Source organism: Pongo abelii, chromosome 1, assembly GCF_028885655.2.
Source record: "Pongo abelii isolate AG06213 chromosome 1, NHGRI_mPonAbe1-v2.0_pri, whole genome shotgun sequence".
Lineage (NCBI taxonomy): Eukaryota > Metazoa > Chordata > Mammalia > Primates > Hominidae > Pongo > Pongo abelii.
In genome coordinates, this window is record NC_071985.2 from 156,555,910 (window position 1) to 156,580,294 (window position 24,385).

General features: G+C 36.1%; 1 protein-coding gene across 1 annotated transcript in view; it reads right to left on the bottom strand.

The window, feature by feature from the left end:
• The window catches only part of ST6GALNAC3 (ST6 N-acetylgalactosaminide alpha-2,6-sialyltransferase 3), a 554,316-nt gene that overhangs the window by 202,181 nt on the left and 327,750 nt on the right, over positions 1-24,385 (bottom strand). Inside the window, 1 exon segment of the mRNA NM_001133820.1 lies at positions 15,090-15,499. Coding sequence (NP_001127292.1) covers positions 15,090-15,499 — 410 coding nt within the window.

Consider the following 24,385-nt stretch of genomic DNA (forward strand, 5'->3'; position numbering starts at 1 on the left):
CACTTAGGGAACTGTTTAAATGCAGAACCATTCCCAGAGGTTCTGAATCCACAGGGCTGAGAGGCTATGTTTCTAGCAAAACCCTCCAGAAGATTCTGAAGCAGATGGTCCCCAGAGCACATTTGAGAAATATTGAACCTGGTGCTCAATTCAGTGGTGGCGGTCCTTGTGAGCCAGTAAACATGACACTAGCCTAGGATTCAGAAGACCCCATGAATGAAATTTCACTACAAGAGGTAGGACTTGAGAAAGTCACTAGATTTGCCCTGGTCTTAGGTTTCCTTACCCATTAAATAAGTGTGTTGTGCTCACTTCTGAGTTTCTTTGCTGAGATCTCTGTACCACTAAGGAGACCATGAAGTTGGCAACAGAGATTCTTGAGCTATGCATGAAATTCCAAAAAGCCAAACAGTAATCATTTATTTACCCAATACAAAATCTTATTTGAAACATCTATTTTTTGGATTAAATTATATCACCTCAATGTTCCCCTGGTTATCAGAATCTCTCATGAAAGTTAATCATGTGCCACACAGCGACATTTCAGTCAGAGATGAACCACATATATGACCATGGTCTCATAGGATTATAAATGGAGCTGAAAAATTCCTATAGCCTACTGATGTCATAACTGTCATAGCATCATAGTACAATGCATTACTCATGTGTTTGTGGTGATGCTGGTTTAGGTAAACCTACTGCATGTCCAGCCATATAAAAGTATAACACATACAATTATGTACAGCACATAATACTTGATAACGATAATAAACAACTATGTTACTAGGCTTATGTATTTACTTTATTTTTCATCATTATTTTAGAGTGCATTCTCTCTCTCTCTCTCTCTCTCTCTCTCTCTCTCTCTGTCTCTCTCTCTCTCTCTCTCTCTCTCTATATATATATATATATATATCTGTAAAACAGCTGTAGGCAGGTCTTTCAGGCAGTATTCCAGAAGAAGGCATTGCTATCATAGGAGATGACAGCTCCATGCATGTTATTGTCTCTGAAGATCTTCCAGTGGGACAAGATGTGAAGGTGGAAGACAGTGATATTGGTGATGCTGACCTTGTGTAGGCCTAGGATAATGAACTAACAATCCCAGACAACCTCATGTTACCCACTCAACAACTGGGTAGTGTCACCTATGTGTGTCAGATGCTATTTGAGGGGGCAGAGAGGTAAACAACAAGTTATGCCTTCATGGTGCTTACAGTCTAATAAGGGAAGACAGACAATAGCAAACACATATCAGGCCATAACAAGTAACATAAAGGAAAATAGAATTGGAAAAGCAGAAAAGGGAGAGCTGGGGGTGGGAGAGTGTTGTCAAAAAAGGGCTCTCTGATAAGGTGACCTAAAGAAAATGGGGCAAAAGTCATGTAGATTTCTGGAGGGACTCCAGAAATCCTGAGTTATAGAATATATGCTTTTCAAAATAGGAAGATGATTCATCGTCTATATTATCATAAACTTTACTTAAGCTAACATATTTATTAGCTCATCTTCTGGGCTGACTCCAGAATTATAGACTAAGCACAAGGTCTTGATTTCTTAACAGGGCTGTGGGGAACACAGTGAAATCTCTAGTCCATTGATTATCTGACACTGAGGTAAAGCCTGGATTTTGGCACAATACTTATTTTTGCTGCCTCAAGAACATATCTTAGTTCACTTTCTATCCTTGTGATCAAGACATTTTTAGTTAACTTTCGGATTTGGTCTCTCTCGGCAGGGTTTCTCAGCTACTTTCATTTCTTCTCTACTGACATCCTGATGAGCATGGTTTATAAATATTAAAAATAAGGACGTGAGACCAGATGCAAAGAACTTGCCAACGAATGTCAGAAGTTCCAATGAGTTCCCAGTAAAATTAGAGAATGTGTTTCAAGTATCAGCGGATTCCCCACATCTAGAACAATGACTGACACCTACTTAGCACCCAGGGGATATGTGCTCAAAGAATGTTTGTAAAAGACTGCATTTCTGTGCTGCCTATCTCAAACCAAAATAAAAGCTCTGCCTAAATAAAAGAGCTTGGTGTGAGTGTACGTGGGTGAGGGCGTATGGTTGTATGTTAGTAAACAGGATGTTTTCTCTTTTATGAGAAACACAGCAGCTGCTAGTTACGCTCCTAATAGGGGAAGCTGCTACTTTTGCATCCTTGAAAGCCCCTATTTGCATAGACGCTATACAGAAGGCAGACATTAGAAATGAAAACAGTATCTGATCACCAAATCTCACTGGCTCTGAAAAGTTCCGCCTCTAGTTTGTGATTTTTGAAATGTGGATGTGCTGACAACAAAATTAACTTCTCCAAAGTGCTGAGAACTCTCATCATCCCTCTCACTATAATTTACATGACTTAACAAAATTAAACTGTTATTTTCGTCGGGGTGATCTGCAAAATTATAAAACGATGTGTATTTTGGGGAATGCCTAATTAACTCTCCTTAGTTCCACTGAGGTTTCAGCTACGAATATAAGCATTGCAAATATCATGGAGGTGTTCACATCTAGCTTTAGCAACCACAAAGAGACTCAAAGGACTCAAAACAAAAATCTCTTTAGAAGTCAGACAAGGATGAGAATTCAAATCAAATGGTGAACCTATGGGGTAAAATCAGGTATACACTGATTTGCCCAAACTTGCCTTGCATCAAATAGCAATAAATAATAGGTGAAGCCAATATTAAGAATCAAAATAGCAGAATTACAGACCTATACACACAAGTCCATCTTTAGTGACAGTTTTAATCACAAACATTAACTAATATCGACCAAGCTGTTTGTCACAAAAGTTTGCTTTAACATATAATCCGCATCTGAAGGGATAGCCACATTTCCTCAACAATTGCCAGCACCTTGTGTCATACTTATAAATAATGGGTTACTCCTATTGAGCACCATCTGCTTAATAGAGAAAAATGTTCATCTTAATTAGGAAACTCTTCTTATTATTTAATATTTATTGAACACCCACAATGTGCTTGGCAGCAAAAGCACCAGAAACATGATCTTTGCCCACCAAGAATCCACCTGCTAAGGAAATATGATGAACCAGTTATATAGTCATTTCTGTTTTTTATCACATTTTATGTATCTCTTTCCAGATGACAGAACTGCCAATGGTTCACTTGTGGAAGGGTCTTCTCTCCTAATTAAGATGGGATGGCGAGCTGTCAGATGAGTAATGAGTGAAGTAAAGATAAAGAGAAGATAAAGAGCAAATTAATTACAATCACTATGAAGCAAAAGTGAAATTTGCTCAATGGAATAAAATTTAATGCACTCCTAAATAAAACCAACTGTGTTTGCTATGAACTCACAGGTAAGACTAGAAGACATATCAGAAATATAGAACATGTCATGAAAAAGTTACCTTGGAATAGCAACCATTCTTTGTTTTTCATTTACCTTCGGAGCTTCTGTGCCTCCACAAATGATACAGCTGATGTAGTGTAGGACACTAATTTCATTACGAGGATATTAACACCTTGGTTAGTAAAGATTTAATGGTCAAAAATCTACTATCAACTAGAAAAATTAAGATAGATTGACAATCCTTCCCAGAAGCTCCCAACTATATCCCCTTCTCTCTCTACTACCCTCCAATCAACAAAAGTTCAAGAAAATTTCATAAGTTTAATATTAAAACTGTGTAGAGAAGTATTTTAGGAGAGAATAAACAACCTGTTCACATCAGAAGAATGTTATTACATGCCTGTAATAGTGCCTTTGCATGAGTTATCTAGGAATAACTTTAGTTCTCCTTTTAGTGAAGATTATAGAGAAAAAGAAAATATGTTTTTGCTCCAATTTTTTTTATTTTATTATTATTATACTTTAAGTTTTAGGGTACATGTGCACAATGTGCAGGTTAATTACATATGTATACATGTGCCATGCTGTATCTCAGATAAGACTTTTTTCCAGGTTCTAAATTTTAACCAGTTCTCTGCTCTGCATGGTTTCCATGTTTCTGTAAAGGGTTGCCCATCCATTTTTGCCAGTAGAGCTTAATAAATGTTTCTGTTCTTTTTCAATGCTTTTCATTAAATCATATGCTTCCCTCATACCACCTTCTTCATAAAAAAAGCATACAATAAATGAAAAAGAACACTTGACTTTGGTCATAATATTCCTTTCTTTTCAGCAATGCCAATCGCAGGGCTAGAAACTCCAAGGAAACGTCCCTAGTTATCCATTTCTAAAACGATAAGTCAGAGAATTGAATGTTATTTGTGATCTTCCATTTATAGATATATTTCCTAGATAACTACCTTACCCAGATAACACAGGCAAAAAAGAAATTACATATTATTGGAGGTAATGCTGTGATGATGGCAGTTGTCAAACAGTGCTAATCTGAACTACACGGCAGAAGGAAAATGACTAACTCAAACATTGTCAGGGTAATAAATACCTAATGAGCAAAATTGCAAAGCAAATAGTAGGTTGAACATACACCCAAATGTTGATTCTTGACTCAAAAGTCGGAGAACAGAGTGATTTGTCTCTCTGTCTAGAATGATGAAGCATCACTCCCTTATAAGCTAATGAGCAGCACCATCTGGTATAATTACAGAGGAGCAAGATCTTAAGAAAGTGAAGAATAAAATGACAGAGTTGCAGTAGGACTTTCACAGGAGGTTAAAAAACTCCTCGCCATGAAAAATATCATAACAAAAATAGTGCTAGATGTTCGTGCAACAATATGCTAATAGAATAAAGATTATAGGACCAAATGTTCGAAATAATTGAATGTGACTTGATATCTTAGAATTCTCTATCATGGTAGTTCTTGAAATGTGAACCCAGCACCAGCAGCAACATTACCTGGAATTCTGTTAGAAACGCAAACTCTTGGGCCTCAATCCAAGCATACCAACTCAGAAAGTCCGGGAATGAGCCCAGAAATCTGTGTTTTAATCAGCACCCCGTGTAATTCTGATGCAAGCTCACGTTTGAGAACCGCTGCTCTACTAATCCAAATAAGAATGAGAGATTTTTGCTGTTTCTCCTGGATACCAAAGAAATCAGAAATCAATTCTGTTTAAACAACTGGTCCATGTGTTGAAGAATAAAAATCAGTTAGACCAGTTCCTTGAGTGAAATGATGATCTCTTGGATAAGACAGCTTTAATACTAGCACCTTTTTGTAAAACGACAGCAGAAAAAACAGCCTTAAACTTGTAACTTAATTGCACTGTTTCTGAGTGGATGTATTTTTTTCTTTAAGTGATAAAAGACTCCCATGATAACTTTTTGCAAGTTTGCCTGAATCCTTTATTTAATTGTTTTTCCACCTCTAGGTCCTTTATTTAGCAAATATTGAGTGTCTACTACACAACATATATTCTTCTAGGTGCTTGAGCTATATTAGTGAACAAAACAATGATCCTTGGCCTTAGAGAACTTATATTCCAGTAGGAGAAATACATAGAAAACACTAAAAATTAAAATAAATAAGTATATTATATAGAATGTTAGAAGGTAACGCTATGAGAGAAAAAAATAAAATAGAACAAGGTAAGGAAAATTGGGAATGCTGGGTATGTGAGGTAAGGATTTCGATTTTAAATGCTATCATGGTAGACTCATCAGAAGTGATTGGAAGTCACTGTAAACACGTGTTTTTATTCTAAGGAAAATGGAGGACTATTGCAGGATTTTGAGCAGGAGAGTGACATGATCTGAATATGCCAGAGATGCTTTCATTAATTTTCCTCTTAGTCTATATACAAATTTATTCTTCATTTATGTAGTTGGTTGAAAGACACCACTACCAATTTTTTCTTTTCTTTATGTTCATCATGAAGGCATTTAAAAAGTAAGGCAATTTATTTTCTTTGTTACCAAAGAAGAAAATATTTTCTGGAGGGCAATTTAAAGATAAAGTTTGGTAGAGATGCTCAGGTTGTTTTATGAGAGTTTTCAGTTCTCCTTTACTTGGGTATTTTGTTTTCTGACTTCTGTGGTGGTGCTTATATTTGCCTCCTGAAGCCCAAGAGTATAACTTTGACTTTGGGTACTAGGATTTGCTTTCTCACCAGGCAACTGACAGCTAACAGAATTGTGAGTGAAGCCTTAGAATTTGCTTCACAACTGAAGTGAAACTAAAATGGAAACCTGTATTTGAGGAATGGCTCTGCCAGTTACTTATTAAAAACCCAGTGCCCAATCACAAAAACCCTAAAGAAGGTAATAGATTTGCCAGCCTTTGGGTAAAATAAAGCAAGATGTGGTCTCTCTAAATGGAACTGTAGAAACTTTTCTGTCAAAATCCAATCCTAGAACTTGCCTCTTTGGCATTGCTGTGACCCTTCTCGCTGAAAAAAAAGTATTTTGAAATTCACTGGTATTTCAACAAATGGCAAAGGGACTTTTAAGCTTAAAAAAGATATTAAGCGTTATTTCTTTTACTCATCCATTTATTTATTCATTCACCCATTAAATCTTTACTGAATACCTATTAAAGTCAAGCATTATGTCAAGGTGCTTGGAGAAACAAGGCTGGTATTCCCTCAAATAGTTTATGGACCACTTGAAGGGATTAAATATAAATAACAATAATGCATGGTAGAAAGTGATTATTTCTACAAAAAGGAAGTCCATAACCCTATGGTTTTCAGGGGAATTATGAATTCTGTAGGGATATTACAAGAGGCTTCATGAAAAGGTAACATTTGACTTGTTCATAAAGTATGGCCTGCATGTGTGTGCATGGTGACGGGGGGAAGTGCAATTTAGGCAGAGGGAAATATCTCTGCCAAAACACAGAGGTAGGACTAGATAAGCAGTCATGTAAGTGCAAGGTAAAGAAGGCCTAAACTAGAGCAGTGGTAGTGACAATAATAGAACAAAGAAAAGGAGTTATTGCTGAGGTCAATTCAAGGACACTTGAAACATCTGTGGGCCCTTTAACTGAAAGACAGAGAGTGAAAATAATACATTCTTTTGGTACGGTATTTTGTGGCTAACCACCGCTATGCTAGGTCTGAGAATAAAATGGAGATGGGCGTAGTCCCTGTCCTTAGGAAATGTGTTGTTCAATGAAAGAAATGAACACATAAACACAATTCAGATACACAAGTCTCCAGTTGAATTCTTAAGGACTTCTCTGAGCCCCATTATTAATTTGCTAAGCAATAGGGCAGGATCACAAAGTTAGGATCCAACGACAAGCAGATTACAAAGCTACTTGGGAAACAGATATTCTTGACTTATGTATTTATTTGGTTCAAGAAAAAATGAATGTCTTTTACTTTGTTAATAGCACAATTCAAAGTGCCATCTGCAGATGAACAGGATTGGCCAGGCCTGGAAACTTGTTAGAAATGAAAATTCTCAGGCCCTGCCTCAAATCACTTGGGTCAGCAGGTGGCTTGATGTACATTAAAGTTTGAAAAGCACTGTACTGATCTAGAGGACCTACTCTTCACTAAGAAAAGGAGCTATGGGGTTTTTCCCTCTCTGCTTGGAGCACCCCTCCCTCTGTCTCTGCACGGGGAGCTTTTTCCTTCTTTCTTGCCTATTAAATTTTCCACTCCTTGAAACAAACAAACAAAAAAAAAAAAAGAAAGAAAGAAAGAAAGAACAAACAAGAACAAAAGAAAGAAAGAAAGAAAAAGAGCTAAGTAGAGGAGTCCATGTAGGTCAGTAATAACATATCAAATAAGAAGTCTATTTACAGAGATGCAAAAATTCAATTCAGCAAACATCTGTAGAGCTCTTATAACATCCCAGACACAGTGAAAGGTATTTTGAAATATTTGCCCAAGCAATTAAACATCTAGTAGTACAGATGGGCGTAGTATAGGATGAAAATTCTCAAAACAACCAACTCTGTCTTAAAAAGAGTCAAGCATCCAAGAATAGAGAAAAAACAGAGATTGCTGCTGGCTCATATGTTTTAAAGACAAGAATGTAACTATCCTTACTTGTCTTAATTTTGAACTAAACTTGAAGAAGGAGGCATAGGTCAAAAAAAAATCTAAGGAGAGGAGAAATAATTGTAAGAGAGAAGTAGGTCAACTACAGAGATAGATCCCATGATACATAAATAAATAAACCCTTTAAAGCCTGTATAAAATTTAAAAGTCTGTATATATTTTAATGAAGCTTCTCATTTAAGGCCTACTTTTGCCTTTGAGTTTCACGCCCTTTGGGGGTTTAAAGCCACTACATCGAGAGAACTGTTGAGCATACATGTCTACTGGGATTTTTTTTCTATACAGTATAATTTTTCTGAGCATCTGGCCTTCTGTCAAGTCATCCTCTGGCCCAGAGAACTTTATTTCACTCAGTAGACTGCTTGGAAGTCTTGATTTCCACAACCACTGATGTCTTGCACAGCTTTTTGCTTTAAAATGTGATCACTGAACTTGAGATGTTGCTCTCATTTTAATACTAAATTGTCTTGTCAAATATATCAGAGTTTCACCCAGTGTATTTGTATGTGTGTGTGTGTGTGTGTGTGCACATGTGGGTGTTTCTAAACACATAAAGGTTTGTACTGATATCTTTCTAAATTACAAATGCCCCTCCCTACCTCCCATTATTAAAATAGATCGTTCCTTTTTTTTGAATTTTTAATTTCCAGCACACATGTATTACAGAGGAGGCCTAATGTAGGTCACTGAATGCCATCATAAATAATGATAAAAAAGGAAGTTCCCCTGTTTCATAAGGCTTGTTAGCATGAAAACACAACCCTGAATGCAGTATTATGCTTTTTGACTAAGGAGTCCTATGGAGTCCTATGGATCTGCCCATGACTGCTGCATGAACTTTTTGTTCCTGCCAAATACACCAGCTGGGATGGGGACATTAATTCATTCTAACAGAGGTTTGTCAGCATTGCTCCTGAAAAAGTGCTGAGATATTTGCAAAGACCATCTTCAAAATGAAAAAAAAATGGAAAATACTGTTTTTAATACTGTCTTTTGCCTATTATCTCTTGGTCGAAGTTTTCCTGAGGTTAGCAGGTTTTATTCTGAGTTAGGAATAACCTGACATCTTTGTTTGTGGAATCTAGGTATGGCATTTCTTTGGGCAAACTATGCACATTTCTGTACCCTATGGCTGACTCTAAGATAAGGCTAGCATAGCTGTTTTATTTTGGTTTTGGTTTTTGCCCTCCACCTTCAAGCTACACTGTATGTGTTAAGGCAGCTTCCTTGTGTGTTGACAGAGGGACCTACAAGAGGATTCCCAAATTTTCAGGGAAGAAGACTTGAAACCCCTTTCCACTCTAGATATTACTAAAGATTTGCAAACCTGAGGGATGAGAGCCAATTTCATCTCTACACTTGACCACGCAATGACACAAGAAACATTCAAAATGGCCAAGCTGAAATAGCAAAACCTGGGCTGCCCTTAAAACCCTTGCTAGCTTATAAAACTGTCACCCCCAAAGATAGTGAGGAATGACACATCGCTGATTTCTTTTTCTCTCCTTAAGATTGAGTGGGAATGGATGGAGCAAGCTGGCAAAGATGAGCCAGGTAGAGATCTTGATACTGTATTTACAAATCAGTGTCCCATTTTATGTTTTTAGAAATTGATTTATGTGCATTGTTTCCTAAACAGTCTTTAAAAATGACTCCCTTTCTTTTCATCCTCTTCACCTGAGGCAGGAACATCTTGAAACATTGATTCTATCTGCTGCTAGCTTTCATTAATTTCATCCATCCCTGAAGGTGGAGCCACATTGGCACCAGCTAATTAAGACCTATTTAGGGCAGCTCAGAGTCCTTTAACAGCCCAGAATTAGCTTTGCTCTTTTAATGGGGACTATCGCTTTCTCAGTTATTACTTAATTAAATTATGTGCCTATATTTGCAAGCATATTTCTAAAGTGAAATCCAGGCTGCAATTGCCCACCTACCCATAGGAAAGCAGAACATCTCACATTGGCTCTCAACTGCTTCTCTAGAAAAGTTAACATTCCTTTTGCATATGTGTGTGCCAGGAACATGATCACATTCTTCAATGTTAAGTGTGGCACAATGTGCCACTGTCAACCCTACAGCATTTCTATCATATTTCAGTCTTAAGATGTATTAATGCAAATGTGTAAATGTCAGCAGGCTAGTATTATTTGTGCATACCAATCATTCAAAGGGAAAAAGGTATTTTGGTCCAGATTGTTTTGAATATAAAACCTTTAATTTCAAAGATTTCTGGAAGAAATGAAAGTTCTGTAGAATTCACAATACTTGTTTTCCAGAAGTATATATGGTAGGTGACAATCTAAAAGTGACCACTAACCAATGAACCTAGAATTTAAAAAAAAGAAAGAAAGAAAGAAAAAAACTGGGCCCCAGAAGATAAAGACAGAAAGGGAAAGCAACCTACTCTTTCTGCTCTCTTAGCCTTTCCCACAAGGTCACCCTCTCTAATTGACAAGCCAAACAATTTTAGACAGTAACTAAAAAGAAAGCAAATTAAATTCCATTTGCTTCAAAAAGGTATTCCAATATGTTTGTGAGTTGGCCTAAACTTTTTCTAAGACATTTAAATGATATACATGTTTCTTCTACTGCTTCATGTTTCCTCAGTGAGGAATTCCTTAAGACAAAAAACACAATGCTGGCCGGGCGTGGTGGCTCACGCCTGTAATCCCAGCACTTTGGGAGCCTGAGGAAGATGGGCCACAAGGTCAGGAGTTCGAGACTAGCCTGGCCAATATGGTGAAACCCCATCTCTACTAAAAATACAAAAATTAGCCAGGCATAGTGGTGCGTCCCTGTAGTCCCAGCTACTCAGGAGGCTGAGGCAGAGGAATCGCTTGAACTTGAGAGGCGGAGGTTGCAGTGAGCAGATATCGCGCCACTGCACTCCAGCCGGGGTGACAGAGTGAGACTCAGTCTCAAAAAAAAAAAAAAAAAAAAAAATGGAAGGGCTATATTTTTTTAAAAGTATTTTTACAATTTTAAGAAGCAAGCTGAGAAGCAAAGCTTTCTTTGAGAAACACCATGTAATCATTTTCCTTTCATGAATCACTTTAACTACTAGTGACATATTTTTAATTCTATAAATTATACATAATAATGATGAAATTGTCTCTCTGTTAAAAACTTGATGATGAAAATAACTACTTGCTAAAAAGTTCTAATAACTACAGGCAAATCAAACAAAATAGCTTTACAATTAAAGCAAAATTAAATGGACACCCCTTATTCTCTACTTCATCATGCCTTCAGTGATGTATACCACTTAATTCACTCCTATTTACTTAGGAGAAAAATGTTAAAAAAGTTTTTTGGAGACTATAACCAACATATACTTTGTGAGCACAGATTCACATAAATGTTTGCCATTCAAATGCTTTCTTTGATGCAAAATATCCTTAAAGTGTTTACTATAATTATATTGCTTGTTGTGCTGTTATTCTTATTCTAAGATTATTTGTGTGTGTGTGTGTGTGTGTGTGTGTGTGTGTGTGTGTGTATGTGTTGTGGAATAAAGCAGATGAATAATTACATTGAAATCTCTGAGACCTGTGATTGTCAGCATGGTAAAAAGAAGGAACAGATATAAGATAGAGGATGTAAACTTAAAACCTGATAGCCCTGGATTTGAATTGAAAGTTTCAGTTTGAACTCATAATGATTTTATCTTTAAACAATATACACAGTATATATTGTTTACATACTACCTCTGCCCTCTGTAAAGCCCAAGAAACAAAGACCAATCCAGTAGCAATGAGCAGCAATGGTGCTAATATTATGCTCTCTTAACTACTAAAAGAAACTGATGTTCTTTGGAGAAATGTCTGAATCCAGGTCTGCCTCGGAATATGTACAAAAAAAGCCTGAAACATCCCATAATACCAGGAAACAAAGAAGCTATCAAAGACTACTAAGGGCATGTCAAAAGGACTCAAAGCCAATTTGAAGAGGTTCCCATAGGCCAAAATAAGGCAATCTGAGCATAAGGATATAATTTTAATAAATTAAAATACTTCAAGTATGTTTTAGTCTGTAAGTTAATATGTAAATATTAATAACAGTGGACGCCTATAGAGAATACAAGGAAACTAATACATTAAAACTGGTAAATAAAGAGGAGAACAGTATTGGTTTCTATCTCATGGTAACGAAATGAATAAGAGGGTAAATTACTCTTAAAATATATCAGCTAATAAATAAAAAGGATATAATTAAATAGCACCATTGTGCAATCCTAATACATTATATAATCTAGCAAATAATCATTAATGGCATCTAACATTAAAAAAAGAGAAAACTAGAGAGTATTTCTTCTGAGAGAAGAACCACCTAATGGTTTTGGCAAAAAAAAAAAAAAAAAAAAAAATGAATCCAACCAAGCCTCAATACATAAATATCAGTGTAGCAGAAAAAGAAAGATCATGGGAATGCGATTAACAAATCTAGATTGTGGAAAACTCTATATGACTAATGCCTAGGTTTCTTCAACAACAGATAGGGAGGGAGACAGAAGAGAGAAGGAGAGACAGGGAAGTTTCTATATAGGTTAGGAGAAATATAAGACACATATCAATCAATTGCTATGTATGAACCTTATGCTAATCCTAATTAAAATAAACTATGAAAAATATATCAATGAGACAATTGGGAAATTTGCAAACTAAATATATAATGATATTAAGGCAGAATTGTTGATTTTTATGTAGGGCAATGGTATTGTATTGATTTTAAGACTTTTTATCTTTTAGAGATATACACCAAAATATTTACAAATAAAATTATATGATATCTGAGATTTGTTTCAACATAATCTTTGGTGAGAGAGAAAGTGTGTAGGGGTATAGATGAAACCATACTGGTCATGAATTAATAATTATTCAAGCTAAGTGATGGTTATACAGAGGCTCATTACACTGCTAGTGTCTCTATTTTATAAGTTTGACATTTTCCTTCATGAAAAGTTGAAAAATATATTCTAGTTTGAAATTTGACAATGAATATCAGATTGCCATGGGAAATTCTTAGACAATAAAAGTCTTTAACATAGATGTGGTTAGGATATAGATTGGGAACGCAGCTTCTGAGGTCATTTTGATCAATATTTTGTTATCCAACCAGGCTCTACTTAAATCACCCATTCTATCCATTTCTAAAACACTAGCATAGTTGTCTTCTCTTGTCTGGTTGGAGTACTAAGTGAAGCAACCAGACAGAAATAGACTCAGTGAAAAAGATAAGAATGCACCATAAACTGAAACCATATTTCTGTTATTAACTCTCATTTTGGTAACTCTACCAATCGAATGATACCCTGCAAATTAACTTTATCAAGTGAATAAAATTACCTAGTAATTTTCCGACGATACAGCTTTCTTCATCATGGCCAGTAAGAAAATGATCTCCCAAAGCTATTCTCTCCCAATTCTTTTACAATTTACACATATGTGATGGTGTTGTCTCCCTCAAAGCTCACGGCAAAAGTCGATGTGAAATAAACACATAAAAACATGAACCAACAGCATGCTAAGCTCTTCTCTGATACCCCCCCCCCAAATGACTCTAGGGCTTATAGGTATGTCTGGGTGATACCCTGAGGGCTAACTCTAACTAATGAAAAACCAAATACATCTCATTAATTGCATTGCTCTGGGCTAAGGAGAGACCAGAAATTTCCAAAGCCCTTTGTGAATAGGCTTCATATTTATATAGAATAATGTGACATATGACCATTTTTCTTTGAAGCACCGTACCTATCCCTTTCATCTCTACTGCCTGTCATTTTGGACAGTTTATGCTACATTGATTCAAATCTCACCTTTGGGATTCTTCTTGCTAACTCATACAGTCCGAGGAACTAGTATTTCATGGCTATTTCTGTCTTGTATTTCATATGAAGCTGTGTATTTTTGGTGCTCAGAAGTAGAAAATGTTAAATTCAGATCAACCCACATTACCAAAGGAGAGTTGATCCATCTAAGGTTTTTAAATAATCATCAGCATCCAAATTACATCCAGAGATATCAGAAACTGCACCTCCCTGAGCACATAGCTCAATATAGTTAAAAGCTTAGATTTGATAATATTGAATAGTGAAATACATACATTTTGAAGAAATTGGAATGCTAATATTGGAACTACAGCAGATGCTCAATTTATCCATGATATTGCACAAATAAGCAAAATTCACAGATAATTTAAAACTTTAGCTATTGGTTTCAATATCTTCCCTTAACAGTTCTTTATTAGCGCTAGATATAAGAACCAAGATTGTCTGATTTGTAATTCCTGTTTTCTCTGCTTTAATAGTTATCTTTCTAAAAAGGAAGAAAACATGGCACACAATTCAGTTACAGGAGAGATGAGGGAGCTGGAAATGGAGCAAACAGAGGAAACAGAAGAAGGAAGGGGAGGGGAAAGAAAGAGGAAAGCAGGCTTCAAGGGAAAAAAGTGGGAAGTGTAGTTTACAGAATGCTACAGAAAAAACATGGATGTAATAAAAATGCAAATTGGTTTTTGGATAATTGAATGAATAGTATTTATACCTCATTTCTTTAAAATAATTCAACTGCTAATGATTTTAAGTGACGAATAATTTCAATATGGTATTCTGCTAAACAAGTTAGATACCAAGTTTTGATGTTCAGGATCACAGTGCCTATTTGCATGCAAGAAGCTACACAATCTTATTGGAGAATCAATAGCCTGTTCTGTTTGTGGTCTCAGGTAAAATTTTGGCAAAATTCCCAGAGGAGTTTAGACTAATGCATAACCCTAAAGTTCCTTACCATTACTAGATTTTGAAACAGAAATGTTTAGGCTTCCTCTTTCAGCTGAAATCCAACTTAATCAATATCAAATGGAACAAAATAAGAAAAGATCAAAAGATACCTTGGGGAAGTATCCAGTATTTCTTGGAGACTCAAACCAATCAGAATAGAAAGAACAGGAGGTAGTATAGGTGGAATAAATGAGACCTCAGGCTGGCTTATCAAGTAATCATAATAGTCAAAACATATAATAATCAGCTTAAATAAATAACTGTTCATTTTATATCCTGCAAAAGGAATTGGCAAAGATTTAGCATAAAAGATAATAAAAGACAATAAACCTGCTTCAGAGAGGACTCACCTGTCTTTCCCAGTTTCCTGCTTAAAAACTCCGTCACAGTAACTCATGCGCTTCTCTGTGGTCACATATATTTGGGCATTCGGATAGATATCAACTGTCTTTTTCAACATGTTGTAAACGATGCCATTGCCATCTTTCCTCATATTGCGGAAAGGGCCCCAAATAACGTAAATAGTAGTATTCGCTTCCTTGAAAAAATAATCAGGGTTTTTTAGCAAAAGAGGAACGCTGGTATGGGACACAACTCGAATCATGGTCATGCGGCCAACATCTTCTTCATAACCCTTGGTGGGGGCATTGTTCATTCTCCAAATGCAGGAGGATCGATCTATTTCATTTCCCACCTTCTGGCCAACCATCTGACCTGAGTTTGACACTATGGCACAAAGGTCGCAGTCCAGTTGCAAAGGCTGAAAAATAGAGAAAGAAGGCATGTAAATTAGTAAATTCCACTTAGTCAAACAAGTTCCTATGGGAAAACAAAAGTTCAGATATTGTATAATTACCAAATATGGAAATATCTCTGAAGTACCTACAAATACAAAACCTACAGTCTCTGACACAGATTATCAAGTTAACAGCATGCTTCCATTAAAAAAGAAAAAGTATACTGTCAAAAAATAATTTTAATTTCTATAATCCCCATGCCCTGGTTTAAAATTATAGGCAAAAAGTAGTTATTTGTTTTCCACTCTAAATGATAAATATTTTTATTCAGAACTGTAATTTCAGGTGAAATAAGAAAATATGAAAAGATTTGATCTTTGTAATAAGGTTGGTGGCTATAAAAGAAATGCAAAAGAAACATATCCAGGGATCAGTTATGTTTTTTACCTGTATGCATGAATGGTTATGAGCAATTGATAAAAATATGAAGAGTTCAGCAAGCAATGAGGTTATAAAACAGATTTTCGGAACCAGTAACTACTTAAGGTAAGTCCCAGGCTAGCAGAAATATTACAGAGACCCTTCAGAGATTCCCTCAACTCATCACATTAATTGGCTTCTGTGTTTATGTTTATCCTAGATGGATAAGGAAAGGCCTCCTTTTAGATGGGAAGGTATATACACAGACAGTCTCTAGAGCTAGTCTAAGTCCCTTTCTTTCTTTTTATTTAACCACGGAGATAACAGAGACTCGTAGAAGTTAAGCATCAGCTTTCAGGACTTGGAGATGATAAAGCTGCAGTGTTAGATTCAAATCTAGATCCTCTAACTCTAAGCCCACTGCCCTTTCCGTTATTCCTTGCTTTCAGTTCTCCTAAAACAACCAACTAAATTGCTTTTGCTGCTTCTCTCCCACATAGTCACCCTTTCTTTTAAAACAGTAATAAAGAAGCAATGTGCTTTTTTGATATACATCTTTCTCATCTCCCTTCTATGAGATTCCATATTTTGTATCTGACATTCGATCTTGAATTTTTATTGTGCCTGTTGGTGAGTAGCCTCTCTCAACTGGGTACTGTCCTTGTTTTATGTATTGTGTTGGACTTTTGTTTAATTATGTCTGTCCACTAGACAGTAAACTATGTCAGAACAATGTCTATCTTCTTCATTTTAACTCCATTCCCCCATTAGTCCCTGGAATACATTAAAGGCTCAATTGGTTAAGTTAGGAAGTGAAAGCAATTGAATTAAAATAATTACATTGAGAGGTAAGATACTGCACAAAAATCAAGCGGTTAGTCATCATACAACTGTAACAGATCATTGTTCCTATCAATGGTAGGCACTCACAGCAGTCATAGAGCACCTACGATGTATCAGGCACAGTTCCAGGGGTTAGAGTTCAGCAGTGAAAACTATAAACAAAAATTCCTGTTCTCATAGAGCTTATATTCAAGTTGGGTGCAAGAGAAAGGCAATAAATAAACTATTATACCATATAATATGTTAAATTTTGCTAAGTACTAAATCGAGAAAATTAAAGCAGGAAAGGAGGTTAGGAGGTATGTGTGTGCACGTGTGTGTGTGTGTGAGAGAGAGAGAGAGTTGGTGGAGTAATCAGAAAAAGACCTTGCTGAGAAAATAATATTTGAGGAAAGACTTGAATGAAGTGAAAGAGTTGGCCATGAGCATATTTAGGAAAAAAGCGTTCCTGCAGAGCAAATGCAAAAACCAATGCAAATACCCTGAGGTAGGAAAGGAATAATAGGAAGAGCAATGTAGCCTGGCAGAGCCAGTGGGGAGAGCCAAGTAGGCACTGAGGCCAGACAGATAGCAGGGGAGAAATCACTTAGGGTCTTTCACTTTGTGTGAGATGAAGTGCCATTGAAGGGCTCTGGACAGAGGAATGACTGAGCTGAGTTACATTTTAACAGCTTTGGCAGCTGTGTGGAAAGTTGATTAAAAAAAAGAGGCCAGGGTGGAAGCAGGAGATTAGGCTGCTGCTACAATCCCAGCAAGAGAGGATAGTGATGTGGGCCATGTTGAGTAGCAAAGGAGATGGAGAGAAGCTGCTTATGTTCTAGAAATATTCTGAAGGTACAGCCTACTGAATTGAAGCTACTCAAACTGCTTTAAAATTTTTTTCCCCCTAATTAGTAAAGTAATATGGGAAACTCAAAAAACTAAAAAGAATGGATAAAATGATAAAAAAAAAAACTCTCCATATTCTCATCACTCAATAACACTACACCTATTTTTGTCATATTTTTTTTTCCTTTCTATAGATATTATTTTAGACAGGTTGAGAAATGCCATTTATATAATTTGGCCACCTTGGTTTCTTACTTAATGAGAAACCATTAATCAAAAATCATCAGCCTTTCCCATGTCAGCCCTTAGAGATAGTTTTAATGCCTGCTCAAGATTCCATTATATGGATATACCATATGTACCGATTTGCCTACTGCTGGGCATTTAGCTATTATCTGTTTTTTTTTCTACTATAAAAAAGTGCTTTGATAAACATACTTGTTCTTCCTCCTGCATTTTGGATGCTAACAGTTATTACATTAACTTAAATTAGTTTCTTTGATTTCATTTTTATTTGTACTCCTATAAAATGTGCTAGACCAACAAAGGCATCTGTTTATTTGAAATGTCAAAGATAAAACTTTTGAAAAAAACTTGACTTGCAGAATGTGCAAAGGCCCATTTATGAGTTGTCTTAAAACTCTGTTATTAAAGGGACTGTTCATCACCCCTGCCACAGTTAGTTTTCTCAACTAATGTGAGTAGCAGGTGGTCCAGGCACCAGATGAGAATAGGTCCATACAAGGTGAGTGAGTGTATTAGGACACTTGGAAAAGAGAGTTTTATAGGTTAGTGCCATAGTGAAGACTTCACCAGTGACCAAAATGGAAGCACAAGAGGTGCCCTTTGGGGCCACGCATTGATTTAAGACCCTTCCTCATCCTCTTAGGAGCCTACCTTCTTTTACACAATAGAGAAGAACATAATATTCTTCTTGCCAGACGATTTGCAGCAGAGCCTGACATCCATTACTCTTAGCTGAGTCCTCCAATTCACTTAGAGTCATGCAAATCAATGCCCGATTTAAATTGTGTGTGTCATATGGCATACTCCAACTTATCACCAAGATGCATATGGTGCGGGGGGTTACATTCCATTTGCTATTCCAAGAAGTTGCTTCATTGTGTAATAAAAGCATGGTTGGGGTATAGCCTCCACAAATTTAAACAATCAAAAAGAAGAAAAAGAAAAAGCCTTGGATATGTTCGAATCTACAAAATGCAGCAAATTACACTGGATTTCCTAGTCATTATAACGAATTAGCCAGTTTTGCTGTAACAAGGCTTAATTTAACTAATAAGAGTCAGCATACTGGTCTCACTTGACAATTGTAACCTCTGAAAGTGATCAATTAAGACATCACAATCTGTTTTATGACAATATATTGGGATGCCACAGCTGTGCAGATTATGAGGTCAGCAGCTAACTAACAACTTCAGGGCAAACATTAGGAACAACAGCCTCTTGTTTATGTGACAAATATGTCATTGGGTAGAGTATTTTGAATGCAATGGCTTTGAGGGTAGATGGTGATCTATAAAATTGCCACCTTGTTTTTTTGTTTAACTATTCACTTGGCTCTACTGTCACCATGGCCATCATCTTAAGAGACGTTTGTACTTCTTGGTCTATACTTCTGGGTAATAGTTTTGCCTAGCCATCTGCCTTCCTGAACAAGGTACCAGGAGACATGGATGAACATGATAATTGCTCTATTTTACCACTTACTTGCAGGAACCATTTTTAAAGTATGACAAGAGTGTGGGGGCCAGACAAATGAAACATTCCTAATCATAATCAGGAGCTTCAGGTAGCACAAAAAGCTTGCTTGCAAAGCCCAAGGGACTCATTTATACATCTGAAGGCACCTTCAAACTACAGTATGCCATGACAAAAAGAAAGAAATACCTAGGCACAAATGGACAATTAGACCCAAAATCTGCTCTTATCTAGTTAACTCAGTTTTTTTATTAGCTTTATTGCTACGTCTTTGATCTCAACTTTCTTTGTTAAAGTGTACTGCTATTTCTTGAACTCATTTATATTATTTGATTTGGGGGCTTTGCTTGAAAATTTATTCCATATGTCTTCACTCACTCAGTTCTGCTTCAGTAAGCAGTTACTCTTTCTTTCTAGACTGAGGCCCTGGATTTTCCAAGACCTTTGTTAAGATTTATCTAGTTCCACTTTATCAAGCCACATCTAAATTTTGAATTCTCCCTTTATAGTTGAATTGTCTCTATTTTTTGCTTTTTTTTCATTAAAAACAAACTTGTCTTCTTCATCTTGTCTCTTTTGCACTCAAAACATCTTTGAAAACATCTTGTACATTCAAAATATTTTCATTGGGCTTCAGCTGTGTCTATAAACCGAGAGCACCACAAATATTAGGACAACCCTGTCTGGGTCCCTATGTCCTTGTTAAAGAAAGCCACAAATGTCAAACACTTCCTTTTATTTAAGGTCTAAAATATTGATTTTCTTTTATGGTAACAGCACTATATTTGTTTTGGCGATTTTTTTCCTCTGCAAAAGTATACTAACTCTATAGCAGCACAACTGGTTTCAAAACAATCAGCTTGGGAGGAGTTAAGAATTTGGTGACATCTATTGAATAACCACATAATTTTTATTTAGCACCTATTCTGTGCGAGGCACTGTGAAGAGTAAAATAATTTTAAAATTCTAATCAGTGTGAACTTAATCTCAGTACACAGCGCTAAGCTGTGTGGGAGTTTCATGATCAACTAGAGTCAATTCGTATGCTGTTTTAGAAGCCTAAGGGATGGCTTTGTAAAACAAGTCATTTCTCTGCTAAAATGACTCTTGACATTTTGCCATCTTACAGGAAAAAATGACTTGATTATTGGCTGGGGCACAGGTAGAAGGTGAGAGAGAGAGGAAGGGAAGAAACAGCACCAGAGAGACCTATAAGTATAGTGTAGTAGAATTTTTGATATACACATGATTGAACGCCTATTACAGGTCAGTCATCTTTCTCAGTACTTTATTACATTATTCCACACAATTTTCATGGCAGATTTTTCAAGTTACCTTATTTTATTTTCCATTACTGAGTTGAGGAAGTTGAGATAAACATGATGTCCAAAGGATACTAGATATTTTTCAGGTTAAAAAGGAGAGCATATGTTATCTTTCAGGAAATGCACTCACGGCAGCATTAGGAAATGTGGAATATCAAAGAAATAATTATTACTGATTTTCACTATTCTTAATATACATATATGCAGACACCTCAAATCTTGCTCACTATTATATTTAAATTATTTTAATTAAATAATAGATTAATGCTTTAAACATGCTTGTAATCAATAACTTCACCAAAATTATTTGCATGTGAGCATAAATAAACTCTCCTTTTTGGCAATAGTGCTAGCATGACATAAAAAATTATTGAAAATGTTTTTCTTGATATTTTCAGCTTGAAATATGGCTGAAATTTCAGTCTAAGATAAACTAATCATGACCAATTTTATTAGCTTTTAAATGGTCCTTCACATCTGCTTACTCAATTTGCTTTTCAAACTGTTTCTTTCACAACAGCAGTGAAAGATTCTCAAGCAATAAATAATTACCGTCCATGTCGGGGAAAAAAGACCATGGCAGATGATATTATTTTCTAAACTGGTCTCCAGGACTAAAGGGAATAATACCTCCCCACTGCCCAAAAGCCTCCTTCAGAAATTCCTTTAGAAACTCACACTGGCCATTTGCAAGTCCTTGGGAATCAATGTTCATTGAAGACTATCAAGAGGTCTCTAACTCATGAATGGCTCTTCTCTTCCATGAGGATCCAGGACAATGGCTGACTGGGGTATTATGTTCACACGATGGGTCTTTTTATACAATGCCTGTTTTTATTTTTATTTTATTATAAGCATGAGTATTTGAGAGGGATACAAATGAATTCTGTTTTTAAAAATAGTGAAGAATGTAAGTACAGAGGAATTGATTCCCTGTGAAGGTCCTATGTTCTCTGATACTGTAGGGTGGGGGGAAAGTGCAGATATTCTTAACTCTTTCTAAGAGTCTCTAGCATTTTTATAATTACTCAGCCTTATTTCCTTGTTTGTAAACAATATATTTTATTGACATAGATTCCAGAAATCAATTTACCATGATATGCTTAACCAATTCTTTCCTGGTTAAGAGAGAAAGTGAGTGAGAGAGAGAGGGAGAGAGAGAAATGGCCAAAACTGACAGGTTATTCACCCTGACTGGCAAGTTTCACTTCTCGTTGACTCAGGGTCACTTTTCTCTTTAAATTAGTACACATACAGTAAAAGAACCCTTCTGTTCCTCCATTCAAAATTCACACCACACACACACACACACACACACACACAGACACACATCTGTTACCTTCACTTAGCTGATGTGATTGCTCACTCTCCTAGGCCAGTTTCATCCTTACCAACCACCCTGGGAAAACTATCCCTCTCTCTTCTTTGGGTATGAACCTGACAAATTGCCCTATCCTTTCTGAATGATATATTGGGACAACTGCCAAGCACTTTACATTTTAATCAGTAAGAATAATGTAATATTTAACCTTTACTTTTTTCTCTCTGAATAAGCTTATAGACAATAGAATAGATAATTAAAATTTGTGAAATAAAACTTGCAAAACAGTGGTTTCCACAGCAAAAAGGAACAGCCATGTACGAAAGGTCACCTGTCAACTAGTTCTAGTTATTAAATCTCTGCATTTATCACTAAGGTGGCTCTATGGAAAACGAAGGTCAAGACATTAAATTATGAAACAGTCAGGATTAGAAAAGGTCACCCAAAATTCAAGTAAAATTTAACCAAACCTGCTAATTCTATACCCTCAAAGCAAGTAGAAACAGCCAGATTTGAAACACAACATTGGATAGCTCTAATCTATCTTTCTACTTTAGCCCCATCCAGAAAATGAATTTCTATTTGATATCTTGAAGTCTAAAATAAAACTTGCTTATCTCAAGTAAAAACAAGAACTTCAATGAGTATTTCTAAGTGAAAATCATTTCAATTGAACCAGCATAAATTATTAAAAACATTGTTTTACACTACTCTAATGGTTCCTTTCATTTCAACCCTAAGGATGCCATTTTAAAAATTGGAGATGGGACACTGCTGGCACCTTAAATACTTTACAGAACAATTAGCAACTCACCACTCACTAATTTACTACTTTAATGTTGAAACAAAAAAGATCTTTGCTTTTCATTATCCAATTTGAATGAATTTGAACAAAGCAGGTTGAACAAAGCTCCAGAGATGCACTCTTCAGTTTGCTGTCATTTATTCCTCTGCTCTTCCTGAATGTCTTTAGAGTTCTAGTTTTAGAGGCTTCAGCATGTATAATGACGCCATTGGGGAATAGATTTTGCCTTTATTCTCCTTGATGTTCTTTTTGAGGTCTTTTAAGTGAAAGGTACAAAAGAGGCATTAACAATCTGGCATTGTTTTTATTGCTTGACAAAGAAAAAATGTATTTTAATTTTTCCCGTGTTTCAGGAATGATTAAGCAAGTTGTTTTCATCTACACTGAGTCACTTTCAGCAGACCTCTAACTGTGAGCAAAGAATTGTGAAGACTGTTCTGGAGAGAAATCAACACAGTTCAGCCAAGCTAACCTGTAAATGTACTTCCTTGCCCCTCCACAAACCAGCATCTTCCAGTGAATGCAGCTTTCTAAAGCAATGTGTATAAATCTCACAGCACATAAAAAGACAGATTTGATAACTGATGGTTTAGCTCTGACTCTCTGTGGATTTGGGATGTGGCATTTACCTTGGTTCCTACCTGGTGACATTAAATCTAAGCATAAAACTTAATATGGGGGTGCATAAAAATGTTAATGTCAAGAAATAATTCTACAACAGGCAACATAAAGCTATGTTTCTCGGTTGCCATAAGTAATATGCTCCCTTTATTTGGAAGTTCCACTAGGGAATGAATCTGCATAAACATGTACATGTGCCAGAGGAACGCAACTTGTTTTCTCCAGACTGGGAGGCAAAAAACATGTTTTCTCAAAGCAAGAAAGAGTTTTCTCATATGGATGTGAATTATGGTAATAATTCATATTCCATTATTACTATTAGGTCACAGTAAAACTTGGATAATTTTATGGCCAACTTACCTCTTGATTATTTTTTTCTCCTTTCAGGAGGATGATCTCAGGACGTGCTGCTAAAATGCCACACAGGAATGTCACATAAAGAAGGTAAGAAAACTGATTCTTGCTATATGGTATTAGTGTACTTGCATGTCACTCAACTAGGAATATAGTTTTCAACTGGCTATACATTACAATGACCAGGAGAACTTTTAAAAATGGCAATGGTGGGAGTCCACCCCTGACCAAATAAGACAGACAATTTTTGAGGATGGCACCTGCACATAATTTTTTTTAAGTTCCACATGTGATTCCAATAGATGCCTAGGTTTGAGAAACATTCTCCTAGAAGAATTAAAAACAATAAGAGAGGAGACCATAATGTTTGATCAAAGGGATGAAAACAAAACAATAAATTTGAATCCTTAGGGAAGATGCTGGGGTAGGAAATCCTTCTAGTTATCCTTCAAATACTAACAGATTGACAAGAAGCACTTACACATGAAGTCAGCCCTAGAAGTCAGACATTTTGAAGAGGAAATGGAGAGTATACTGGAGGTCTGCATGTAGTGCCAAGCATGAGAACTTCTATTTCCTACAGAATTATTGTTAATTATACAGCATTAGAGGTTTTATCAATTCTCTGGCTAGAATTTTCTTTGGAGGTAAGGAAAATCATACTACCCAATAA